Source organism: Natrix helvetica (assembly GCF_964273705.1).
Source record: "Natrix helvetica genome assembly, chromosome: 3".
NCBI lineage: Eukaryota > Metazoa > Chordata > Lepidosauria > Squamata > Natricidae > Natrix > Natrix helvetica.
The window spans coordinates 1,938,466-1,958,857 of NC_138549.1; the positions used below are offsets into that span (position 1 = coordinate 1,938,466).

General features: G+C 48.0%; 1 protein-coding gene across 1 annotated transcript in view; it reads left to right on the plus strand.

The window, feature by feature from the left end:
- The first annotated feature begins 820 nt into the window (after positions 1-820).
- Positions 821-20,392, plus strand: part of TSC22D1 (TSC22 domain family member 1) — a 54,969-nt gene continuing 35,397 nt past the window's right edge. Inside the window, exon 1 of the mRNA XM_081947903.1 lies at positions 821-3,849. Coding sequence (XP_081804029.1) covers positions 1,265-3,849 — 2,585 coding nt within the window. The 5' untranslated portion in view covers positions 821-1,264. The remainder of the gene's footprint in view (positions 3,850-20,392) is intronic.

Sequence of the window (20,392 nt, forward strand, 5' to 3'; positions counted from 1 at the left end):
TAAAATACATTCATCAAGAGTCATATGATGCAAGACTTAGGGATAGTCATAGGTTACTAATAAGCAATCACATCGGACTAGGGAACAAATGGAACAATACATATCGTACAGATTCAAGCAACATGGTTAGAGTCCGCCTCTCCCTTCCGTTTTGCTCCTCCCTCCCGGGGGACCCCTGAGACCCCCTCTACCGGACACCCCCGAAGCGCAGCTGAACCAGAGGCGGCCCCATCCCCTCCGGCCATCCCCACGCCCCCCGCCCGCTTCCCCAAGCCTTTGCATTCTGGAGCGAAGCGAAAGCGCGCACCCCCCGCAGACCCCGAGCCGTTCCCTTCCCCTCCCGCCCCTCTAGGCTAGCCTCGGCCATTTCCGCCCGCGGAGCCGAAGCCCTTCGGTCCTCCCCCTCCCTCCCTCTTCCCGACGGTTCCTTTATGTCTGCGACTGAGCTGCGCCCAAACCCCTCCCCTTCCTCCCTCCTCCGACGAGCTTCGGCCATTTCCGCCAGAGGAGCCGAGCGCCTCCGGCCTCGCACCCTCCTCCTCCCTCCTTCCTCCCGACAGGCCCTTGATCTCTGCGGCGGGGCTGCGCCCAAAACCCTCCCCTCCTCATCCGACGAGCTTCGGCCATTTCCGCCAGGGGAGCCGAGCGCCTCCGGTCTCCGCATCCTCCTCCTCCCTCCTTCCTCCCGACAGGCCCTTGATGTCTGCGGCGGGGCTGCGCCCAAACCCCTCCCCTTCCCCCCTCCTCCGACGAGCTTCGGCCATTTCCGCCAGGGGAGCCGAAGCTCTTCGGCTCCTCCCGCCGACCCTTTGCTGTCTGCGGCGGGGCGACGCCTGCGCCATCCCTCGGCCGCCTCCCCCCCTCCCCGCCCTTAAGCCGGCCTCCCCCCGCCCAGCCCAGCGGAGCTCCAGAGGAGGCGGAGGCGGAGCGTCTCCTCAGCCCGGCCGGCCGCGCGCTCTCCACCCCCCCTCACAGCCAGCGAGCTCCGGCCTCGCCAAGGCGGCTCCGACGGGGCGGCGGCGGCGGGGAGCCCCGTGAGGCAGCGGCGGCAGCGTCTCTGGATGGGGCCGCGGCCGGTGGGGGCTGCTTCCCGTCCGCGTCGCCAGGGACGGCACCTTCCTCCTCCTCCTCCTCCTCCTCCTCCGGGGACGCCGGCCGCCTCCTCCTCCTCTCACCGCCGCCGCTGAGGGAAGCCGGGTCGGGGGCGGCCCCCCCCTCCTCCTCCTCCTCCTCCGCCCGGTCGGGCTTCCTCCGGCCGGCCCCAATGCATCAGCAGCCGCCGCAGCAGCAGCAGCCTGACTCAGCAGCGGAGGCGCGGGAGAGGAAGAAGATGGCGCAGCCCGCGATGCTCCCTCGGCGGGGCGGCAGCGGCAGCGGCGCCGGCTTGGAGGACTTCCCGCCCGGCCTGCTGGCCCAGCCGACACCGCCTTCCCCGGCCTCTGCCGCCGCCCCCGTCTCGGTCCCCTCCTGCCCTCCCGGGGCGCCTCCGCCGCAGAGCCTGGCGCTGCTCTCGCAGGGGGGAGGCGGCGGCGGGGGTCCGGCGGGCGCCCAGTTGAAGAAGAAGAGCGGCTTCCAGATCACCAGCGTGACCCCGGCGCAGATCTCGGCCAGCCTCAGCTCCAACAACAGCATCGCCGAAGACACGGAGAGCTACGACGACCTGGACGAGTCGCACACCGAGGACTTCTCCTCCTCCGAGATCCTGGACGTCTCGCTCTCCCGGGCCACCGACTTGGGGGAGCCTGAGCGCAGCTCCTCCGAGGAGACGCTCAACAACTTCCACGAGGCCGACAGCCCCGGCGCCGTGTCCCCCAACCAGCCTCGCCCGGCCCAGCAGCCCCGGGGCCTGACCAACGGCAGTGCCCACCCACCGCCCCACTATGCCCATGGGGGGCTCCCCCAGCCTCCCTCCCACGCTGGGGTCCCCCTGCCCATGTCCGGAGGGGCCCCGTCTAGCCCATCATTGCGGAGGCTGCCCGTCGCGGGGAGCTTGGAGGGCGCCAGGCCCGGGCCTGCGGGAGCATCCTCGGTGGCGGCTCTTGCAGGGGCCACCGTAGCTCACTTCCATGCGGGGGCCGCCTCTGCCGGGGGAGCAGTGGCCGGTGCAGCTAGTGGCAGGGCCCGCCAGGTGGGCAAGACCCTCACGAACCTTGCCGCTGCTGGCAACGGCATGACCCTGCCCGGAGGGAACCACCCTGGGAATGTGGCGCTCTCCGGCGGGATCGGCAATGGCACCGGCGCCCCCTCCAATGCCTCCGGAAGTGCCAGCCATGCAGCCACAGGGGCCACAGCAGTGGGTCATCTACAGCCAGCCAGCAGCACCTCCCGTTTCCGCGTGGTGAAATTAGATTCGAGTTCGGAGCCGTTTAAGAAAGGCCGATGGACTTGTACTGAGTTCTATGACAAAGAGAATACCGGGGTGGTGGCCGAAAGTGCCCCCGTGGCCAAAACCGTGGATGCTCTCCTAGACGTGGCCTCTGAAAGGGAAAGCACCAGTGGGAGCTCCGTCAGCAGCACCCTGAGCCACTACACCGAGAGCGTGGGCAGCGGAGAGATTGGGGCACCTCCCAGGACGCAGCCGCCAGGCTTCCAAGGTGTGCCTCAGCAGATGGAGTTTAGCAGCAGTGGGGTGACCCCCGCATCAGCACCGGGGCTCCCCCAGAGTATGTCTCAGTCCCAACTCTCCCAAGTTCAGCCGCACCCTCAGGAGGTCAGCTACCCACTGCAGAAGCAAGGCGCATACCCTCCTGCCTCGGCCGTTCCTTCTCCATTGACCGTCGTTGGTGGGCATCAACCAACTCTTCCGTTCACCCCACCGCCGGCCCAGCCTGCTGTCCCAGTCGCTGCTCCACAACCCCAGCTGTTACCTTTTGGGCAGGGACAGGCTCAGCACCCCGCCGCCCTGCCACCCATGCCTATGCCGATGGCACCAGGGCAGCACGTGAAGCCCGTCGCCCAAACTTCGCTGCCCGAGTACATCCAGCCGCCACAGATGCTTCCAGCTCCTTCTCTTCAGCCTGGGGCGGCAGTTGTCGGAAGCGGTCCAGCCGTGCCCGTCGCTCAGCCTCCCAATATGCAGCTTCCTGTCCAGGCACACATTCCGGGGGTACCTTCTCAGTCCGTGGCGCAGGCCCAGCCCACCATCCCAGCCGTGGGTGCTCCCGCTGCCCTGATGAACGTTGGGCAACCAGGAAGCGTCGCTCCAGTGGCCCAGCGGCCCTCCGTTGCAAACCAGATGGCTTCTTCCGTGCTGGCCCCCAGCGCTGCTATCCCAGCACCCTCCCAAGCGGCCCCTGCAGGGGTTGCTCACCCAGGCTCCCAAAGTGCTCCCTTGGGCCTTCCTCAGACTTTGGGCATCCCTCCAACGGGCAACCTGATGCCCATGCAAGGTGCCGATCCTCTGGTTCAAGGAATGGCCCAGTTGCCTCCTGTTAGCCCAGTCCCTTCTGCCAGCGCTGCTCCTGTGCCTGGCCACTCGGCTTCCAGTATGCCCCCTGCGCCCGTGAGCCTGGCTCCTGCCAAGGCCCTCGCCCAGCCTTCCAGTATGCACAATGGGACCCTGGCCCAGAACGTCTCTCAGCCTGCCTCGCTTTCCACGGGCCTCCATTTGTCAGGAGCCCCCAACTCTTCCCAGTTCTCCTCGCAGTCCCTCGCTCAGTCTGTTGCCAGCCGAACTGACGAGGCTAAGCGCCCTATGGCAGAGTCCATCTTGGTTGGCTTGACCCAGCCTTCTGGGGGCACCGAAAGCAGCAGCAGCATGGTCTCCTCCTTGGCAGATGGCAGCATGGTCTCCTCTCTCTTCCCCCTGAAGGTCCTTCCGCTGGCCGCTCTGGATGGTGAGGAAGACAGGTGAGACCTCTTCAAAGGGACATACCAGGGAAGCTGGACTTAGGTGACCGGCTCAAGCCTGGCCACAAGCCAGCTTTCTAATGAAAGTCTTGGAAGCTTAGAAGACTGAGGTTGGGTCGTAGTAATCGGAGGGTTCTCTGCCAAAATGCAGGATGGCCTTTTGGGGGCGCTTCCAGAAGAAGGGCAGTATCCTGGGGGGGGGAGGGGGCGTAGCTGTGGGAAGGAGCTGCAAACACTTAAATTTAGGGGCAAGACGATGTTTTCTTTGTGCGTAAGGGACTTAAGAAGTGTCATTGCTGGCCGCAGGTTGCTCCAAATGAATTCCATATTTAGGACCCGGCTAAAGTATCGCCAGAAGCCTTCGCTTGATAGAGATCTGGGCTTTTTCCATTCGGGGTGGGAGGGGGAAATGGGAATGGATTCAGAGAGCACCCGGACTTGAAACACCCTTAATTCAGAATTTCCTCCCTCCCCCACCAGCTGTATTAAGGCCCCATTGTTAGACCATCCTTACATCTGCAAACCAAACGTGTATTTCCAGGATCTTGAGATCCTTTTACAGGGCAAAAATTCTGCAGAAATGTAGATTGGAGAAAAGGGGCTGGTTTAGGGAAGGGAAGCCTGCGGGGTCAGAATCCACCCCCCACCCGCACCCCAGGATGAGAGAGGGGGTTTGGGGCATGGAGTTGAAGTGGTTGTGTGTTGGTTTACCCAAAAGGACCAAAAAAGAAAGCAAGGCAGAAACGTGGCACCAGGAGGCTATTTCCATCCTTAGGGGGGAAACTCATAGGGGGCCTGGGGGATCAGCAAGAAGTTGAGGAGAATGAATGGGTGGCTTAGTTCTTTGTGACTTTTGAATTGATTTTATGCAGACAATTTCCAGTGCTGTTAGTTAGCGCGTGGTCATTGCTGGGGGATGCTGGGAGTTGGCTACATATATATTCTCTCCCTCCCTCGCCCCTTCTCTCTCTCCCTTCCTCCCTCTCCCCCCCCCGCTCCCTCCTTTCTCATCTCTCTCTCATCTCTCTATCTACCTGCCTATCTACTATCTCTTTCTCGCTCTCTAGCCTATTTACTCTTTCACTCATCTATCTATCATTATCTCTTTCATACACATAGCTCTAGTTCCTTTCTCATATCTATCTCTCTTCTCTCTGTCTACCTGCTTACTTTCTCACACACATCTCTCTCCATCCTTTCTTCTCCCCCCCTCTACATAGAGATATAGATATAGATAGATAGATGTATCCATCACATCTCTCCATCCGTCCGTCCGTCCGTCCATCCATCCATCTATCATCTCTGTCTACACACACACACACACACACACACACACCTCTTACCTAGTGATAATTTCAGCATTTTTCTTGTGGCAGACACATTCAAAATGGGTGGGTCCATTCATTGATGGATCTTGTTCTGTAACATTAGAAAGTTGATTTATCTTTTTAGTGTTTCTTATTCTCTTCCTTCTGCACAGAAGCCATCGGCCTAGGAGACCTGAATCTCTTAACCATAGTGTACACTTTATTCATTAAACATGAAACTCAGCCAACTGAACATTCAAAAATGCATTACAAATACCAGTGACTGGTGCTAATGGTTTGCTTCCAGCGTCCTAGGGTCCCAGGTCATTATTATTATTATTATTATTATTATTATTATTATTATTATTATTATTATTATTATTATTATACGATTGTATCACAGCGGCCAGTTGATTCGCCCGGTTTGGCATTGATTACTAGTCGGATTTTATTATTATTATTATTATTATTATTATTATTATTATTATTATTATTATTATTATTATTATTATTTGTATCGCTATCCCACTTGGTCTCTGAGCTCAGTGGAGTTTTTAACTGGAAATCTCCCTTTCATTCTAAAAACAACCAGCCTAAGGGTATAATTAGCTGGACCAAGAGAGGAGGATGCCTGTTTCTGATACCCAGTGAGGGTCTGGGGAATGGCTGGTATGTAGTAAGTTGGATATGTGTTGATTTAAGGTTGCACCCAAAAAGAAACCCCTGGCAGAAACGTGGACCCCAGTTGCACCCAAAACCTTGGTCTCTCTGCTCCGATTCCGGCATCTTAATGGTGCTATGACACAAAATCTCTGGGCTTAATCTGATGTTGAACAGGAATGTGCAGCTATTCCGACGTGAGGCACAAAACGTGCTTGAGGAGGGACATGGGTGTGTTTCCTGCATTGTCCATGCGTCTCAGGCTGAGGACTGTCATCGCAAGGCATCTGGAAAGCCACCAGCTTCGGGTAGGGTTGATTTAAATCCGTATTTGGTTGTAGCTGCGCAGATTCATCCAGGCTGAATTCTGGTTCCCAGTGAAGGTACTTCCCAAGATGGAATATGTTTGCAAATTTGCATTGGTGATATCCAAGGCTTTGGGAGCAAAAAGATGAGGCAGCATAGCTGGATTGCTTTTGCATTATTTTTTCTTTTTTCTTTTCATCCAGTCAAGTTTTCTTTGCTCGGTGAGATTCCAGAAGTAAAATGTAGTAAAACAGCTGCTTCACTCTTAGATTCCATTCATGAAACAGGCAGGCCGCTCTGTACGTGCAGTCCTTGACTTACGACCACAATTGAGCCCCAAATTTCTATTGCTATGTGAGGCAGTTCTTAGTTGTCATTTTTATTACCTTTTTTGCCAAAGGTGTTAAGCAAGTCACTGCAGTTGTTAAGTGAAGCCCGTTGTTAAGCAAATCTGATTTCCCCCATTGACTGCTTGTCGGAAGCCGGTTGGGAAGGATGCCAGTGGGGGGGGGGGGTCAAGAGACTCTGGGACAGTGCAACTGGCATAAATACGTGCCAGTTGCTAAGTGTCTAAATTTTGATCCCTTGACCGTGGGGATGCTCTTAATGGCCGTAAGTGTGAAGACCGGTTATAAGTGGCTACTTTCAGTGTTAAATATTCAGTGAATATTTATAGCCCAGGACAAGGACTTCCCTTATTTGCAGTGGCATTGTAACTTTGAACAGTCACTAAATGAATGGTTATAAGTCGAGGAACACCCGTACAAATCTTCAGAACTCCTACATTTCTTTGCCCAGGTCTACTTATCTGTATCACCTGTAAAACAGAGCCAAGGTGGCACAGTAGTGAGAGTGCAGTACTGCAGGCTACTTCTGTTGACTGCTAGCTGCAGTTCAGAAGTTCAAATCTGACCAGCTCAAGGTTGATTCAGCCTTCCCTCCTTCCGGGGTGTGTAAAATGAGGACCCAGATTGTTGGGGGCAATTGGCTGACTCTGTAAACCGCTTAGAGAGGGCTGTGAAGCAGTATATAAGTCTAAGTGCTATTGCTAAGTGCTAAAATAGCTTAACCCCAGATTTTAAAACCGCTTGGTAAGATTAATTGCAAGGCAGATATTGAGTCCCGATTCCACAGTTCTGTTTCTAATTTCTCTTTCCATCCAAGAAGCTGACCCCAAATGAATTCAGCCACTCTCCCTCCTGGGTGGCAACGTAGTTGAAGGAAGGTTGCACATCTTGTCAATTCCATGTGTGTTCTCTCTTTGTACCGTTCCAAATGTTCAAGAGAAATTGAAAGTACTGGAGGTTTTCAGAAACACACAGGGCAACCCCCCTCCCACCCCAGTGGCCAAAGAATAGAATTCTTTATGGGCCAAGAGATTGGACACGCGAAGGATTTGTCTTCGGTGCATAAGCTCTCAGTGTACATAAAAATACATTCATCAAGAATCATAAGATACAACACTTAGTGATAGTCAATTTGACTAGGATGGTATAAGATCCATCTGCCTTGAGTAAGGGGGTTGGACTAGAAGACCTCTGAAGTCCCAGCCCTAGGATTCCCTGTTCTACCTTGGAAGAGACTAGTGCCATTTGGACAAACGTCTTGACTCCTTTTCAAGCTGGTCGTAACTTGAGGGAAGTATGGATTCTCTCTGCTAATGATAAAAATTTTGTGGTCTAAACATGAAGAGAGCTCTGGGTGGTATTATCAAGAAAATTTGCTTTCCTAGGTGTTTTGCTGACCAATCTGGTTCTTTTTCTACTTTCCAGTAGAACAATGCAATAATACAATTTTGCTACACTGTGTTTGACCTAGCAAATAAATACTTAAATGTATGGCTCTGTAACACCTTTTCAAGAGATTTAAAAGATGATTGGGCTGTTTAAGCAACTGTAAATTGGAGCATACTTTGTACAAGATAATCTACCATAGCTGTCTGGTGACTTAAATTGGATTTTTCTGACATTCTGAGCTTCTCTTATCTCTGCAAGCTGTTAGGAAGAAGCTGGATGGTTGCATTGGTTTTCCTTCATGTTGCAAAGCTTCGGATGAGCTTCTGTTGAAGTCCTTCCCAACTCTACAATTCTCCTTCTGCCTTAACTGAGCAGGGTCATGTGGCTTGATTTTAAATTATTTGTGATTTCCTACTTCTAAAATATTGGAGAGAAACCATTTAATTGGCACTTCCACTTTGGAGAGGAAAAAAGGAAACTGAATTACTTTTAGGACTGTTGGTGCATTGAGAATAATTAAAAATGCAACCTTTTTGTAGTCGTTTCTATCCGTTGATTAGATTCTTCCCTAAGTAAGATTGAAAAGTATGTTGAGTTTAATAAAAATGAGGAAACAATAATCTGAAAGTTTTGGTTACTTTAGGTCAATGAAACAAAAAATTGTATCCAGTCTTTGTAAACAAGTATCAAACTGTGTAACTCTGTTTCAGACCAACTGTAAAGAGTTTTGAGCAAACTTCTGTGCTTTCCACACAAATTTTGTAACAAATTTTGTTCCCTTTTTGATACAATGATGATGGTTATGAAAGATTTTGGTCCCCTTTCAACTGGCAGAATCCAGAACACTGTTTATCTGTTTTACAAAATTAGAATTTTCAGATACATCTCCAGATTCTGTTTTCATTTTAGTGAGCAAATGAATAGTAGCTGAAACCTTTTTCTGCATACCACTTTATATTTAACAGCCTTGCTTAAATAAATAGTTGAATAAGCTACAATTGGAGAGGTAGGTTCATGTGACTTTGATAAATTTGTGCTCACAGAAGTGTGAATCTGTCTGTCTGTCTGTCTGTCTGTCTCTATCTTATCTTATCTATCCATCCATCCATCCATCCATCCATCCATCCATCCATCCATCTTCTATCTATCTATACATCCATCCACTTACACACATATACTCGTATGTATATTTATATATATTATATTATATTATATTTAATTTAATTTAATTTAATTTAATGCTTCTAGACCGCCCCCTCTCCCGAAAGGGACTCGGGGCGGTGTACAGTTCATACAAAATATAACAAGATACAATAAAATTAAATATGTACAGTTGACAGTTGACATGGAGGAGGTTAAAATGCCGTTAAAAGAACTGTACAAAGCAGATATAAAATAAATTCAAACCCCTAAAAACAAATACAGTAAATTAGAAAACCCCTAAAATAACCAGATATAGTACGTTTGCCAGGAGGGACAGTTGAATTATGCCAGGCCTGCTAATCGGAACAGGTGAGTCTTCAGTTTTTGCCGGAAGGAGCGGAGGTCAGAAGTGGTTCTAATGTCGGGGGGGAGGTCATTCCAGAGGGTTGGGCCCATCACAGAGAAGGCCCTACTCCTCGGTGTCGCCCGCCGGCATTGCCTAGTGGACGGCACCAGGAGAAGTCCCTCCCTGTGTGAGCGTATTGGCCGCAGGGATGTATGTGGGAGGATGCGATCCCGCAAGTAACTAGGTCCCGTGCCATGGAGCGCTTTAAAGATGGTAATCAGCACCTTGAAACGCACCCGGAAAACCACAGGTAGCCAATGCAGCTCGCGCAGGAGAGGTGTTACGTGGGAGTACCTCGTACTCCCCATCACAGCCCGCGCGGCTGCATTCTGAACTAACTGCAGTCTCCGGGCGCGTCCCAAGGGCAGCCCCATGTAGAGAGCGTTGCAGTAATCCAGGCGGGACGTCACCAGCGCATGAGTGACCGTGCGTAGGGCATCCCGGTCCAGTAGGGGGCGCAATTGGCGCACCAGGCGAACCTGGTGGAACGCCCCCCTTGCCACGGCCGCCACATGGTCATCCATTGACAGCCGGGCATCAAGGAGGACGCCCAAATTGCGCGCCCGTTCCCGTATTATATTTTCTATTCTACATTCTATTATATCATATATATTATATCATATACAATTGTATTATATTTTCTAGTCTACATTCTATTATATCATATATATTACAATTGTATTCTATTGCATATATTACATTACATTATATTTATTATATTATATTTATTATATTACCGTGTTTCCACGAAATACGGCCTTGGGCTTATTATAGGGGAGGGCTTATTATTTTCTGGGGCAGGGGAGAAGCCAGGCGGTCTTTTACCTTTCCAGCTCCGTCACATTCCTCACCATTGAGTCCAGGGAAGCTGCTGGTTAAAAAAAAAAAAAAACCTTCTTGCAAGTTCTATCAAACTTCTTGAAGTCGCGAGAAGGGTTTCTTCTTCTTCTTCTTTTTTACCAGGGGCTTCCCTGGACACAATGGTGAGGAACACGACCGACCTTGAAAGGTAAGAGGCGTGCCTCGCGGCCCAACACCGCCCACCTCGCCCCAATGGTAAAGGCAGCCTGCCTGGTTCCCTTCCCCGCAGCCCCTTTAGCCAGGGGTGGCAGGTGGGGGGTGGGGAGAAGCGAGGCGCGCGTCCTAGCGCTACCAGACTGACAGCTCCGCTGCCTTCTTTGGTCCAGTGAAGCCCCTTGTAAAAAAAAAAACCTCGCAAGTTGAACTCACGAGGTTTTTTTTACAAGGACGGAAAGGCAAGGAACGCAGCGGAGCTGTCAGTCTCCCGTAGCACCAGGAGAGGCGTCTGGCTTCTCCCCCCACTGCTACCCCTCACTAAAGGGAGGCCGGGGAAGGACAGCAGCCAGGCCCCCCCGTTAGCACTGGGCCTGGGTGGGAGGTGCTCTTTTTGCAGGAGAGGGAACGGGGTGCTAGGTGCCTTGCTGGCCTGCCCCTCCCACCCCACCCCCAATGGAACAGCTGCCTGCCTTCTTCCCTTCCTCCACGTCCCTTTAGCCCGGGGGGGGGGGGGGGGGGAGGAGAAGCGAGACGCGCGTGGAATGGGGCTGGTCTCCTCCTGCCCTTCGCCCGCCTATTTCACCCCCAGGCTTTCTCCCCCAGTCATCCACCTCTTATCACTTCGCCTCCGCTGTGAGGCCCCTGGCTGTTCGTCCTTCCCTTCCTCGCGGGCCTTTGGGAGAGAGACTCTTCGGCCCGGCCTTTTGGGCTCAAGAGACAGTTAGCCGCCAGGCAATCAGAGGAAGGGAAGGGGGAGAGAGAGAGAGAGAGGCACGAGGGAGAAAGTGTTTTGTGTCGAGTTTCCAGTTGCCTCCTGTCCGAGCTAGAAAATCTAATAAATCCTTTGCATTCCCCCCACCCTAAAATGCAGGAAAAGATTTCTTTCTCCTGAGTGGGCCTATTTCCTCTCTCTTATCTTTGCACAGGCTCAAGTGTGTATTATTAAGAGTTCACCATTGTTCTGTGGTAAGATTCCCCAACACGAGTCAACCATAGGTATACTTCACATTTTGAAAACACATTCAGGCTCCCTCAAATTGGTATCCTAATTATTCTAAATTACTCTAGTCATGTAATCTAACTACATTGTAAAACTCAGGCATATATCCTAACTTAGATTTACATCCTTCCTGGCAGTGTTTATGTTTTGTTTTGTTATCTTTTCCCTTCTCTGTTTGCTTAATTGCCCACTTGGTCCCCTTATTAACAGCACAAAAGGTGTGAGGATTGCTCTGGTATTTGAGATAGAGCATAGTTGCTGATTCCTGGCGGAGATAGGGGTGGCATATAAAGGATTTCGCAGGAAGAATGCAAGTGATTGTTAGCATATGTTTTTACAGATGCTTAACAATTAAATTATTACTTTTTTATTTATTATTATTCCCTTCAAATGCTATATCTATTGATGGAATAATTTTCTTAGTTTAGCTTTGTTTGGAAGGGGAAAGGGTTTATCTCTGTTGAAAAGAAATGAACTTGGGAAAGCTGACTAGTTCCTGTGCCTAATAATTGCTTTAACAAGATGGTAATTATTCAGTACTTTGTTACTCTTTCTGATTAGCCCCCTGAGACTATCTGTTCTTGAAATGAATCAGACAAGGCTACTATTTTAGGACTTATTAGCTATTCCCCAGCATTTTGGGGTGGGGGGTGGGGAATGCAAAGGATTTATTAGATTTTCTAGCTTGGACCCGAGGCAACTGGAAACTCGACACAAAACACTTTCTCCCTCCTGCCTCTCTCTTTTTCCCTTCCACGCAAGTCCCATTCCACGCTAGGACGCGCGTCTCGCCTCCCCCCCCCCCCCGCTAAAGGGACGTGGAGGAAGGGAAGAAGCCAGGCAGCTGTTCCATTGGGGGTGGGGTGGGAGGGGCAGGCCAGCAGGGCACCTGGCACCCCGTTCCCTCCCCCGCAAAAAGAGCACCTCCCACCCACCCCCAATGCTAATGGCGGGCCTGGCTGCTGCCCTTCCCCGGCCTCCCTTTAGTCAGGGGTAGCAGTGGGAGAAGCCAGACGCCTGTCCTGGTGCTACGGGAGACTGACAGCTCCGCTGCGTTCCTTGCCTTTCCGTCCTTGTAAAAAAAACCTCGTGAGTTCAACTTGCAAGGTTGTTTTTTTACAAGGGGCTTCACTGGACCAAAGAAGGCAGCGGAGCTGTCAGTCTGGTAGCGCTAGGATGCGCGCCTCGCTTCCCCACCCCCCACCTGCCACCCCTGGCTAAAGGGGCGGCGGGGAAGGGAACCAGGCAGGCTGCCTTTACCATTGGGGCGAGGTGGGCAGTATTTTTACTTGTCAATTCTCTATCAATGATACAAAATTAGTTACCCCATCAGGTACCCTGGGTTAAAGAAATAAGAGAAAATCCACCCTCCTTCCCCATAAACTGAGTCCAGTTTACTTCTTGGCCTTGAGCTTGTAAAAAAACAAAACACCTGTTACCTGGCCTGATTCACTGGACCATAATGACTGGTGGATGTTTTTATTTTTGTTTGTTTCACTTCCTGCAATAACTTTTCAATATTTTTAAGGAGCTGCCTTTAGGCAAAGTGGCAAAATAGGAACGATTACAGACCCTTTTTCTGTTCAGCGTCCAAGCCTGTCTGAGGCAGAGACATACCAATTTATACTTTTTTTGGTCTTCATTGGTCATTCTACAGGATGCCCTTGAGAGGTGTTTTCATCGTCTATCTTGTTTCTCTCCTGAGTCATCCTTCAGAAGCAGGTGGGCAGGAGACATTTTATTTCTGTTTTTGCCTATCTATTCAATTGCTTTTAGCTTTCAAAACTGAATCACCAGAAGGAGCTTTTTAACAAAAAAAAAAACCAAAAACCACTGATATAAAATTTTGCATTGCTAAAAAAAAAAAAAAGAACCACACAAAATAAAACAATGAATTGAAGGAGACAAACCAGGCTTTCCAAATTTTAAGAATTTTACAAATGTCAACAGCATGTAATTTACTATATCCCCCAAGGATTATACGAGCAAACCGGCTCTTTGGGGTATGAATAATTAAGTTGTGGCTCAAATTCACGGGAGAGAAACTGACATGTGCCAGCAGTGGATGTGACCTTACTTTTAAATAGACCAAAGGATATAAGAGTCCTGAAGTGCAAGTCTCTGAAAATGTTTATTTGGCTTTTGAAACAAATTCATATTTTGTGCCTTAACAGCCAGATGGCAGCTCCCAATCAGAGGTGGCCCGCCTTATGTTACTGAGGGCAGTCACAGTATGAGGGATCTCGGCTCCATCTGAATTATTCAGAAATGCCTCACCGGCAGTGGAGCCTTTCGTAAAACATTCTGCAGCGTTAAGTCAGCAGGTGCAGAAGAGGAGGTAAGGAGAAGAACACCCACACTTTCTGGATTAGTTTCATCTTGAAGGAGGCAGAATAACAAGAGTAGGAAGAGACCTTGGAGGTATTCTAGTCCAACCCTCTGCTCAGGCAGGAGACCCTATACCAGTGAAGGCAAAACTTTTTGGCACTGAGTGCCAAAAAGGGAGCCCTTCGCACGCATGCACGTGCTTTGCACACGTACACGTGTGCTTTGTGCATATGTGCTTCTCTGGGCCGTGACCAGGAAGAGGAGCTGCCCAGGGGGCAGGCGCATACCAGAAAATGAACTTCCAGTTTCTGGCGTGCCAGCAAGTCTTCCAGTTACTGCCATGTATGCACATGTGCAGATCAGCTGGCCGGCGCACATGCTCACACCGAAAAACAGAAGACCAGCTCTTCCAGTTTCCGGCACTGCTGAAACAGAAAGATCAGCTGATCACCACATGCGCATGCTTACCAAAAACCCGGAAGTGGAATGGGCGACATGGCTGCGCATGCCACTTTGGGCATGCGTGCCATAGCTTCTCCATCACGGCCCTATGCCATGCATGCCGATGAATGCAGGCAAGTCGTTCTGCTGATTAATTTTGTGAAGAATAACAGAGTTGGAAGGGAAATTTGTTAAGTGGGTTTTGCCCCCTTTTACGACTTTTCCTGACACAGTTGTTAAATGAATCGCTGCAGTTGTTAAATTAATAACATGGTTGTTAAGTGAATCAGGCTTCCCCCATTGAGGGAAGTCCTCACGTTACGGTTATAATGGAGCCTTCCCCTCATGGACGTAACTTATGATTGTGGCAAAGGAGGTCACTCACGTGCTGACTCCATTTTAAGACCCTTTTTAGAGGTTAGTCACTAGGCATGGTTGTTAAGCGAACCATGGTCGTTAAGTGTGAAAAATGGCCCTAAGTGACATTTTTCAGTGCTGTTGTAACTTTGGTCCCTAAATGAACTGTTGTAAGTCAAGGACTAGCTGTACTTGGATATGGCCTCTTTCCAACCCTTTTGGCTATAAATTCTTGAATTCATGATGACATACGCTGCAGTCATATTTTCATTAATTCACAGCTGTGATGAGACCATAAGTCCCTCTTTTCAGCACCATTGTCACTTTGAACGGTCACTGAATGAACTTTCGAAAGTGGAGGACTACCTGCATTTGGTTTATTTCGGTTTTCTTCTTCCTGCCCCTTTCCCAAGACTCTTTTTTTGAGACACGGGTGATCCTCAGTTTGCCAGCGCTTAAGCAACCTTTCAACGTTTCGTTAGACCAATCCAGTGTTTCTCAACCTTGGCGACTTTTAAGTCCCGTGGAGTTCAACTCCCAGAATCCCCCAGCCAGTTGCTGGAGGGGCCACAACATTAGTGCTTTGCACAATGAATGCTGCTGATTTAATGCACAGCCTGGCCGTTTGTGTGCACTACAATTAGTATCAGCAATTATTAACTTATACTTCCTTGAAGTAATGATGGGGCAGTTGGAAACTGGATTTTCCAGTTTCTTATATGCATATTTTGGCTTTTAACGCCCCAAGAGTTATGGTTAGTTACTCTTTCATAATCATGGAAATATACATCTATGGCTTTGCTCAAAATCACTGGATGATTTTCTTGTCCTACTTCATGCATTTAATACAGTTTTAAAAAGGAGCATTGGCTGTCTGTCTAAATAGTCTTTAATCCAACTTATTCTTCAGTTTCGCCTTACTACTTTTTCTTGTTAAGAAATCTGATCTCTGAAGATCAAAGAACAATGTATTTTTTTTTCTTGCTTGTGATCAGATTTAATAATGTGGATTACATGAGAAAAGTTATCTTAGCACAATTCAGATAATAAAATTGCTAGGTTATCTTGTTTATGACAAGTACAGCAGCTGAATCTAATGGAACCAAAGCTAATTATACAAGCTATGTGACCATAAACAAAATAAAGTGTTATGGTATACTTGTTTAATTTTAGGCATTCAACATTTTGAAAGTTTAGCGATGGAGGTGGAACAATTGCTGATATTTTCAATTCCATCATTGATTGCAACTAATCAATTACTTATTCAGATATCCCACTAAACTGTAATTAAGCATTTCATGATGTCCAGTTGAAGGCCTTCCTTGGTTTTTAGTGGCTTTATATCATAAATTCTTTTTAATTCCATTTTTATTTTATTATTCCATGTTCTAGAGCCATGTTAGAATTATGTCACTTTTTAATAATTAATACAATATAACATTTCAGTATTTCTACATGGCATAGAGGTAGATGGTTTGGTGTCGTGGTTAAGGGACCAGAATATAAAATGTGAGATCCTGAGTTCTAACCCCACCTTACGCACAAAGCCAGCTGGATGACTTTGAGCCAGTCACTCACTCTCAACCCTAGGAAGGAGACAATGGCAAACCAATTTTGAAATCTTGCCAGGAAAACAGCGGAGATAGAAAAATATTTGGCACAGGTCTATGGAGATCCTCCTTCATCCAGGTCATGGTTATCCCAAAGGTGCTTTTTCAAGAGACAACTGGACTTTCTTGGGGTTTTTGTGAAGACGTTTCACTTCTCCTCAAGCTTCTTGGATGAGAAGTGAAACATCTTCAAGGAAAAACAAACTCCAGTTGCCTCTTGAAAAAGCGTCTTTGGGACATACTTGGCATAAGATAAAAAAGGGAGTCTAAATGATAGCTACCAAATTATGATAACTTGTAATTTGAACCTGAAATGTCAAGTATTGCATGGGGAATTTTAGTACGTCCTGAATTGTCTTGATTTATCTATCGAATTACCAGTAGAAGAGAATATTTGTAGCTCAGTGTTGAACTGTGAGATCCTTGGTGTGATCCCTGAACCTTGTTGCTTTCTTGCAGATGTTTTATTACCCAACCAGATAACCTCATCAGTGTTAGAAGTGAGTGGGACTTACTCTCTGGTTTTGTACTGTAGTTTGCCCTGATCAGTATTGGTAGTGGGGGTGTTGTTTCTCTCCTTGATTAGGTTGTTGTTTACTGCTTGGTCGTATCCTGACCTGGCAGCTCCTTGATTAGGGTATTGCTTACTATTATTTGTGGTCTGGTTGATTGCAGTATTAACTTAGGAAGAGAAGATCATCTTATCTGAAGGAAAAGATGCCCCAAATTATTTTTGGAAACGAAACTGAGTCATACAATTGTGTGCAGCTTTTGAACAAGACACAGATGGGCTGGATTATATACAGCAGAGGTTATGGTCCCCCCCCCCCCAAAAAAAAATTTTGTGGATGGTACTCGGGTATCCAGAGAGTACTGGCATTGAAGGTAGTAAGCCAAATCAGCTGTTTCAAAACTTGAGAAATAATTATCTTCTGCTGCTCCTAAAGATATTGCTTGAGTGTTGACTTCTCCATGCTGTTCTTCTCCCCTTCTTCTCCCCTTATTTATCTCCCCAGCATCATGTCCAAGAGTAGTCTTTGCTTTGAGCTTTGACCAAGTGAAATGGTCAAGGTGTAGATTTCATCACCGCTATGAAAAAAGTGCTACTCCAGCAAAGGGTGTGGTGGCTGGCTTTGTGGATTATGCTAAGCAGGAGACAAATTATGTCCCAGTTAGGATCATCAAACATGAGCCTCTGCCTCTTCTGCTTCTTGCTTGTAAACATCCATCCCACGTGCGGAGCTGCCTCTCGCCACTAGCTGCAGTCACGTATTCTGCTAAGTCAGGATTTTAATAATCGTGGCTGGTTTTACAGGCTGCAAACAGTCCGGCTTGTTTACAATCCTGGGACATAAAATAGGGGTTTGCGTAGCACCTTAAGCAAAGCACCAACGAGCCCGATTGTAGTTTATTATTATATGAACTACTCCATGGAATCCAGTCTTCCTGTTTTATGCTCTTGGGGCTTCCAATTTCGATTCCTATTTGGACTTTATGAGTTTTGACCCTTGTGTTAGTTTTCCTAATTTCATGAAATATTTAGAGAAGGAAGGTGGGGGGGGGGGGAATCCATGCTGGTGTTTCAGGCGAGACTAGATCCTTTAAAGCCTTCTCTTTTGGTGGTCTCTTGTGAACATCAAGCAGCAAACCTGCAAATTCGGTTTGACCACATTTTTGGTCTGAGTAGGCTTAATATTCTAGCGACTTGAGATCCCTTGAAATATAACTTCATTTTTGCTCAACTGAGCGTGTTACAACTTTGCTCAACTGAGTGTGTTACTTTGAATGGTGTGGGAGTAGGAATGGATTTACAGAGGGGAAAAAATTGCAGACTACAGGAACCATTTGCACCACTCAGGTGACCCTGAGGACATAGATAAACCTCCAAGTGGCCTCAAGGACCCTCTAAAAGGATGCAAATGACCGGCTGTCTCCAAGGAGTATATATCCTTCTATTCTCCCCCAGCCAGTTGGAGCTGAAGAAGCTTCTTGGATGAGAAGCAAAATGTCTTCAAAGGGAAAAAACAAGAAAGTCCAGTTGCCTCCTGAATTTAAGCCCCTTTGGGACAACCGTGACGGAGAATCTCTACAGTCTTTTGAGTGTGTTACAATATTAATGGAAGAAATAATTGATCAATATCCCCCATTTTGAGATGCTTTATTTTGGGGAAGTCTTGCCTTCTTTCACCAACTGGAGATGGTGGTCTCCCAAAATGTCCTAGAATAACAGGTCCTTGAATGACATCATTATTCCTTCCCCACCCCCCTATTTTCTTCCTTCAGCCTTAGAGAAGGCCAGCAATCTACACAAAAGGAAAGATCTCACCAATTCCTTTGAGTCCTCATCAAAATTAAGGGGTTTTCAATATAATGTCCTCCCCTCTGAGAAGCCTACAGGAAGATTAGCCAGTCTTCTCAAAGGAAGCAAAACGGATCAGAGATATGGGCTTTGTAGTGAATCTCCCTACTTTATGCTGAGTTTGCTTTCTCCAATCTCTTCTTAAAAACCTCCAGTGATGGAGTACCCACAACCTCTTGAAGCCCTAGGACTCTCTGAGAAATGGTGTGGCTTTAAGAGTCACAGCAGTGAGAAGGAGGAAAAGAAACTTCTGGCCTTATAAAATATGAAGGTAATTGCCATGCAAAAGTGTTTTCAGGACAGAGAATGTATCTGTTGGAAAGACTGTTAAGCTGCCATCACACCTCTCCGTTTTTGGAGCATCCCGATTACTTCCTGGAATATTTCCTGCAGGCAAGGCAGAGGGCATTAGGCTTAATTATGGCAAACTGGACAAGCAGTCTTCGAATGGCAAGCATTTGTTCAAGTTACAACAGCACTGAACGTGTTTTACAACCGCTCCTCACACTTACGACATTCACAACATTTCCCCATGGTCATTTGATCAAAATCTGGGCACTTGGCAAAAAACCAAATAGTTGCAGCTTCTGGGGGTGGGGATGGTGTTTGTGTGATTGTCTCTTGCTGTGTTCCCAGCAAAGTCACTTGGGGAAGATGGATTTGCTTAAAGACAATGTGATTCACTCAACAACTGTGGCAAAATAAATAAATAAACTCGGGCACAATTCATTTAACAATTTCCTTGCTTAGCAACGGAAATTCTACTTCCAACTGTGGTTGTAACTTGAGAACAGCAGGTAGTCCTTCATTTGTGACCACAATTGAGCCCAAAATTTATGTTGCTAAGTGAGACATCAATCCATAGAATGGCCCAGATTGTTGAGGGCAATAAGGCTGACGGTGTAAACCACTTAGAAAGCACTGTAAAGCACTGTGAAGTGGCATATAAGTCTATGGGCTAGTTATTAAGTGAATTTTGCCCCATTTTATAACCTTTCTTGCCACGGTTGTTAAGTGAATCTCTGCAGTTGTTAAGTGAACCTCGCTTCCCCATTGACTTTGCTTGTCAGAGCAAAGGGATCCAAAGGGATCGTCATAAATGTGAGTCAGTTGCCAAGCATCCACATTTTTTTTGAAAGTTTTTTATTTTTATTCTCTTGCATATAGTTACAGGTATACATTCACACAATTATTATTCTTATTTTTTTATTATTATTATTAATCCAGTTTATAGGCCGCTCCCTCTCCACCAAGGGACTCGGGGCGGCGTACAATTCATTACACAACAAATAAATAGCGAGGAGGAGATATAAAAAACATTGTACAATACATAATAAATAAATAATCAATTAGTTAAGAACAACATAATGCAATTAAAAACAATTAAAATACCCAAAGTCAAACTTAATTTAAATTTTAAAAATTATCCAGGGGGATTAGAAAATATAGTTATAATTCAGGCCAGGCCGGCTAGTTGGAACAGGCGGGTCTTGAGTTTTGTGCGGAAGGAGCGGAGATCGGTAGCTGTCCTAATGTCGGGGGGGAGGTCATTCCAGAGGGCTGGGCCCATCACAGAGAAGGCCCTGCCCCTCGGCGCCGCCCTCTGGCATTGCTTAGTGGACGGCACCCGGAGAAGTCCCTCTCTGTGAGAGAGAATTGGTCTCAGGGATGTATGGGGCAGGATACAATCCCGCAAATAGCTAGGTCCTGTGCCATGGAGCGCTTTAAAGATAGTGATCAACACCTTGTCTTTATCTCTTTTACATATTTATTTTTCCATAGAAAAGGTTAAAATATACATTCTGGGTTGCTTTGCTTACCATTCCATACACCTTTTTTGTGTTATCACCACCTATTTTTCCTTTCCGTTTCA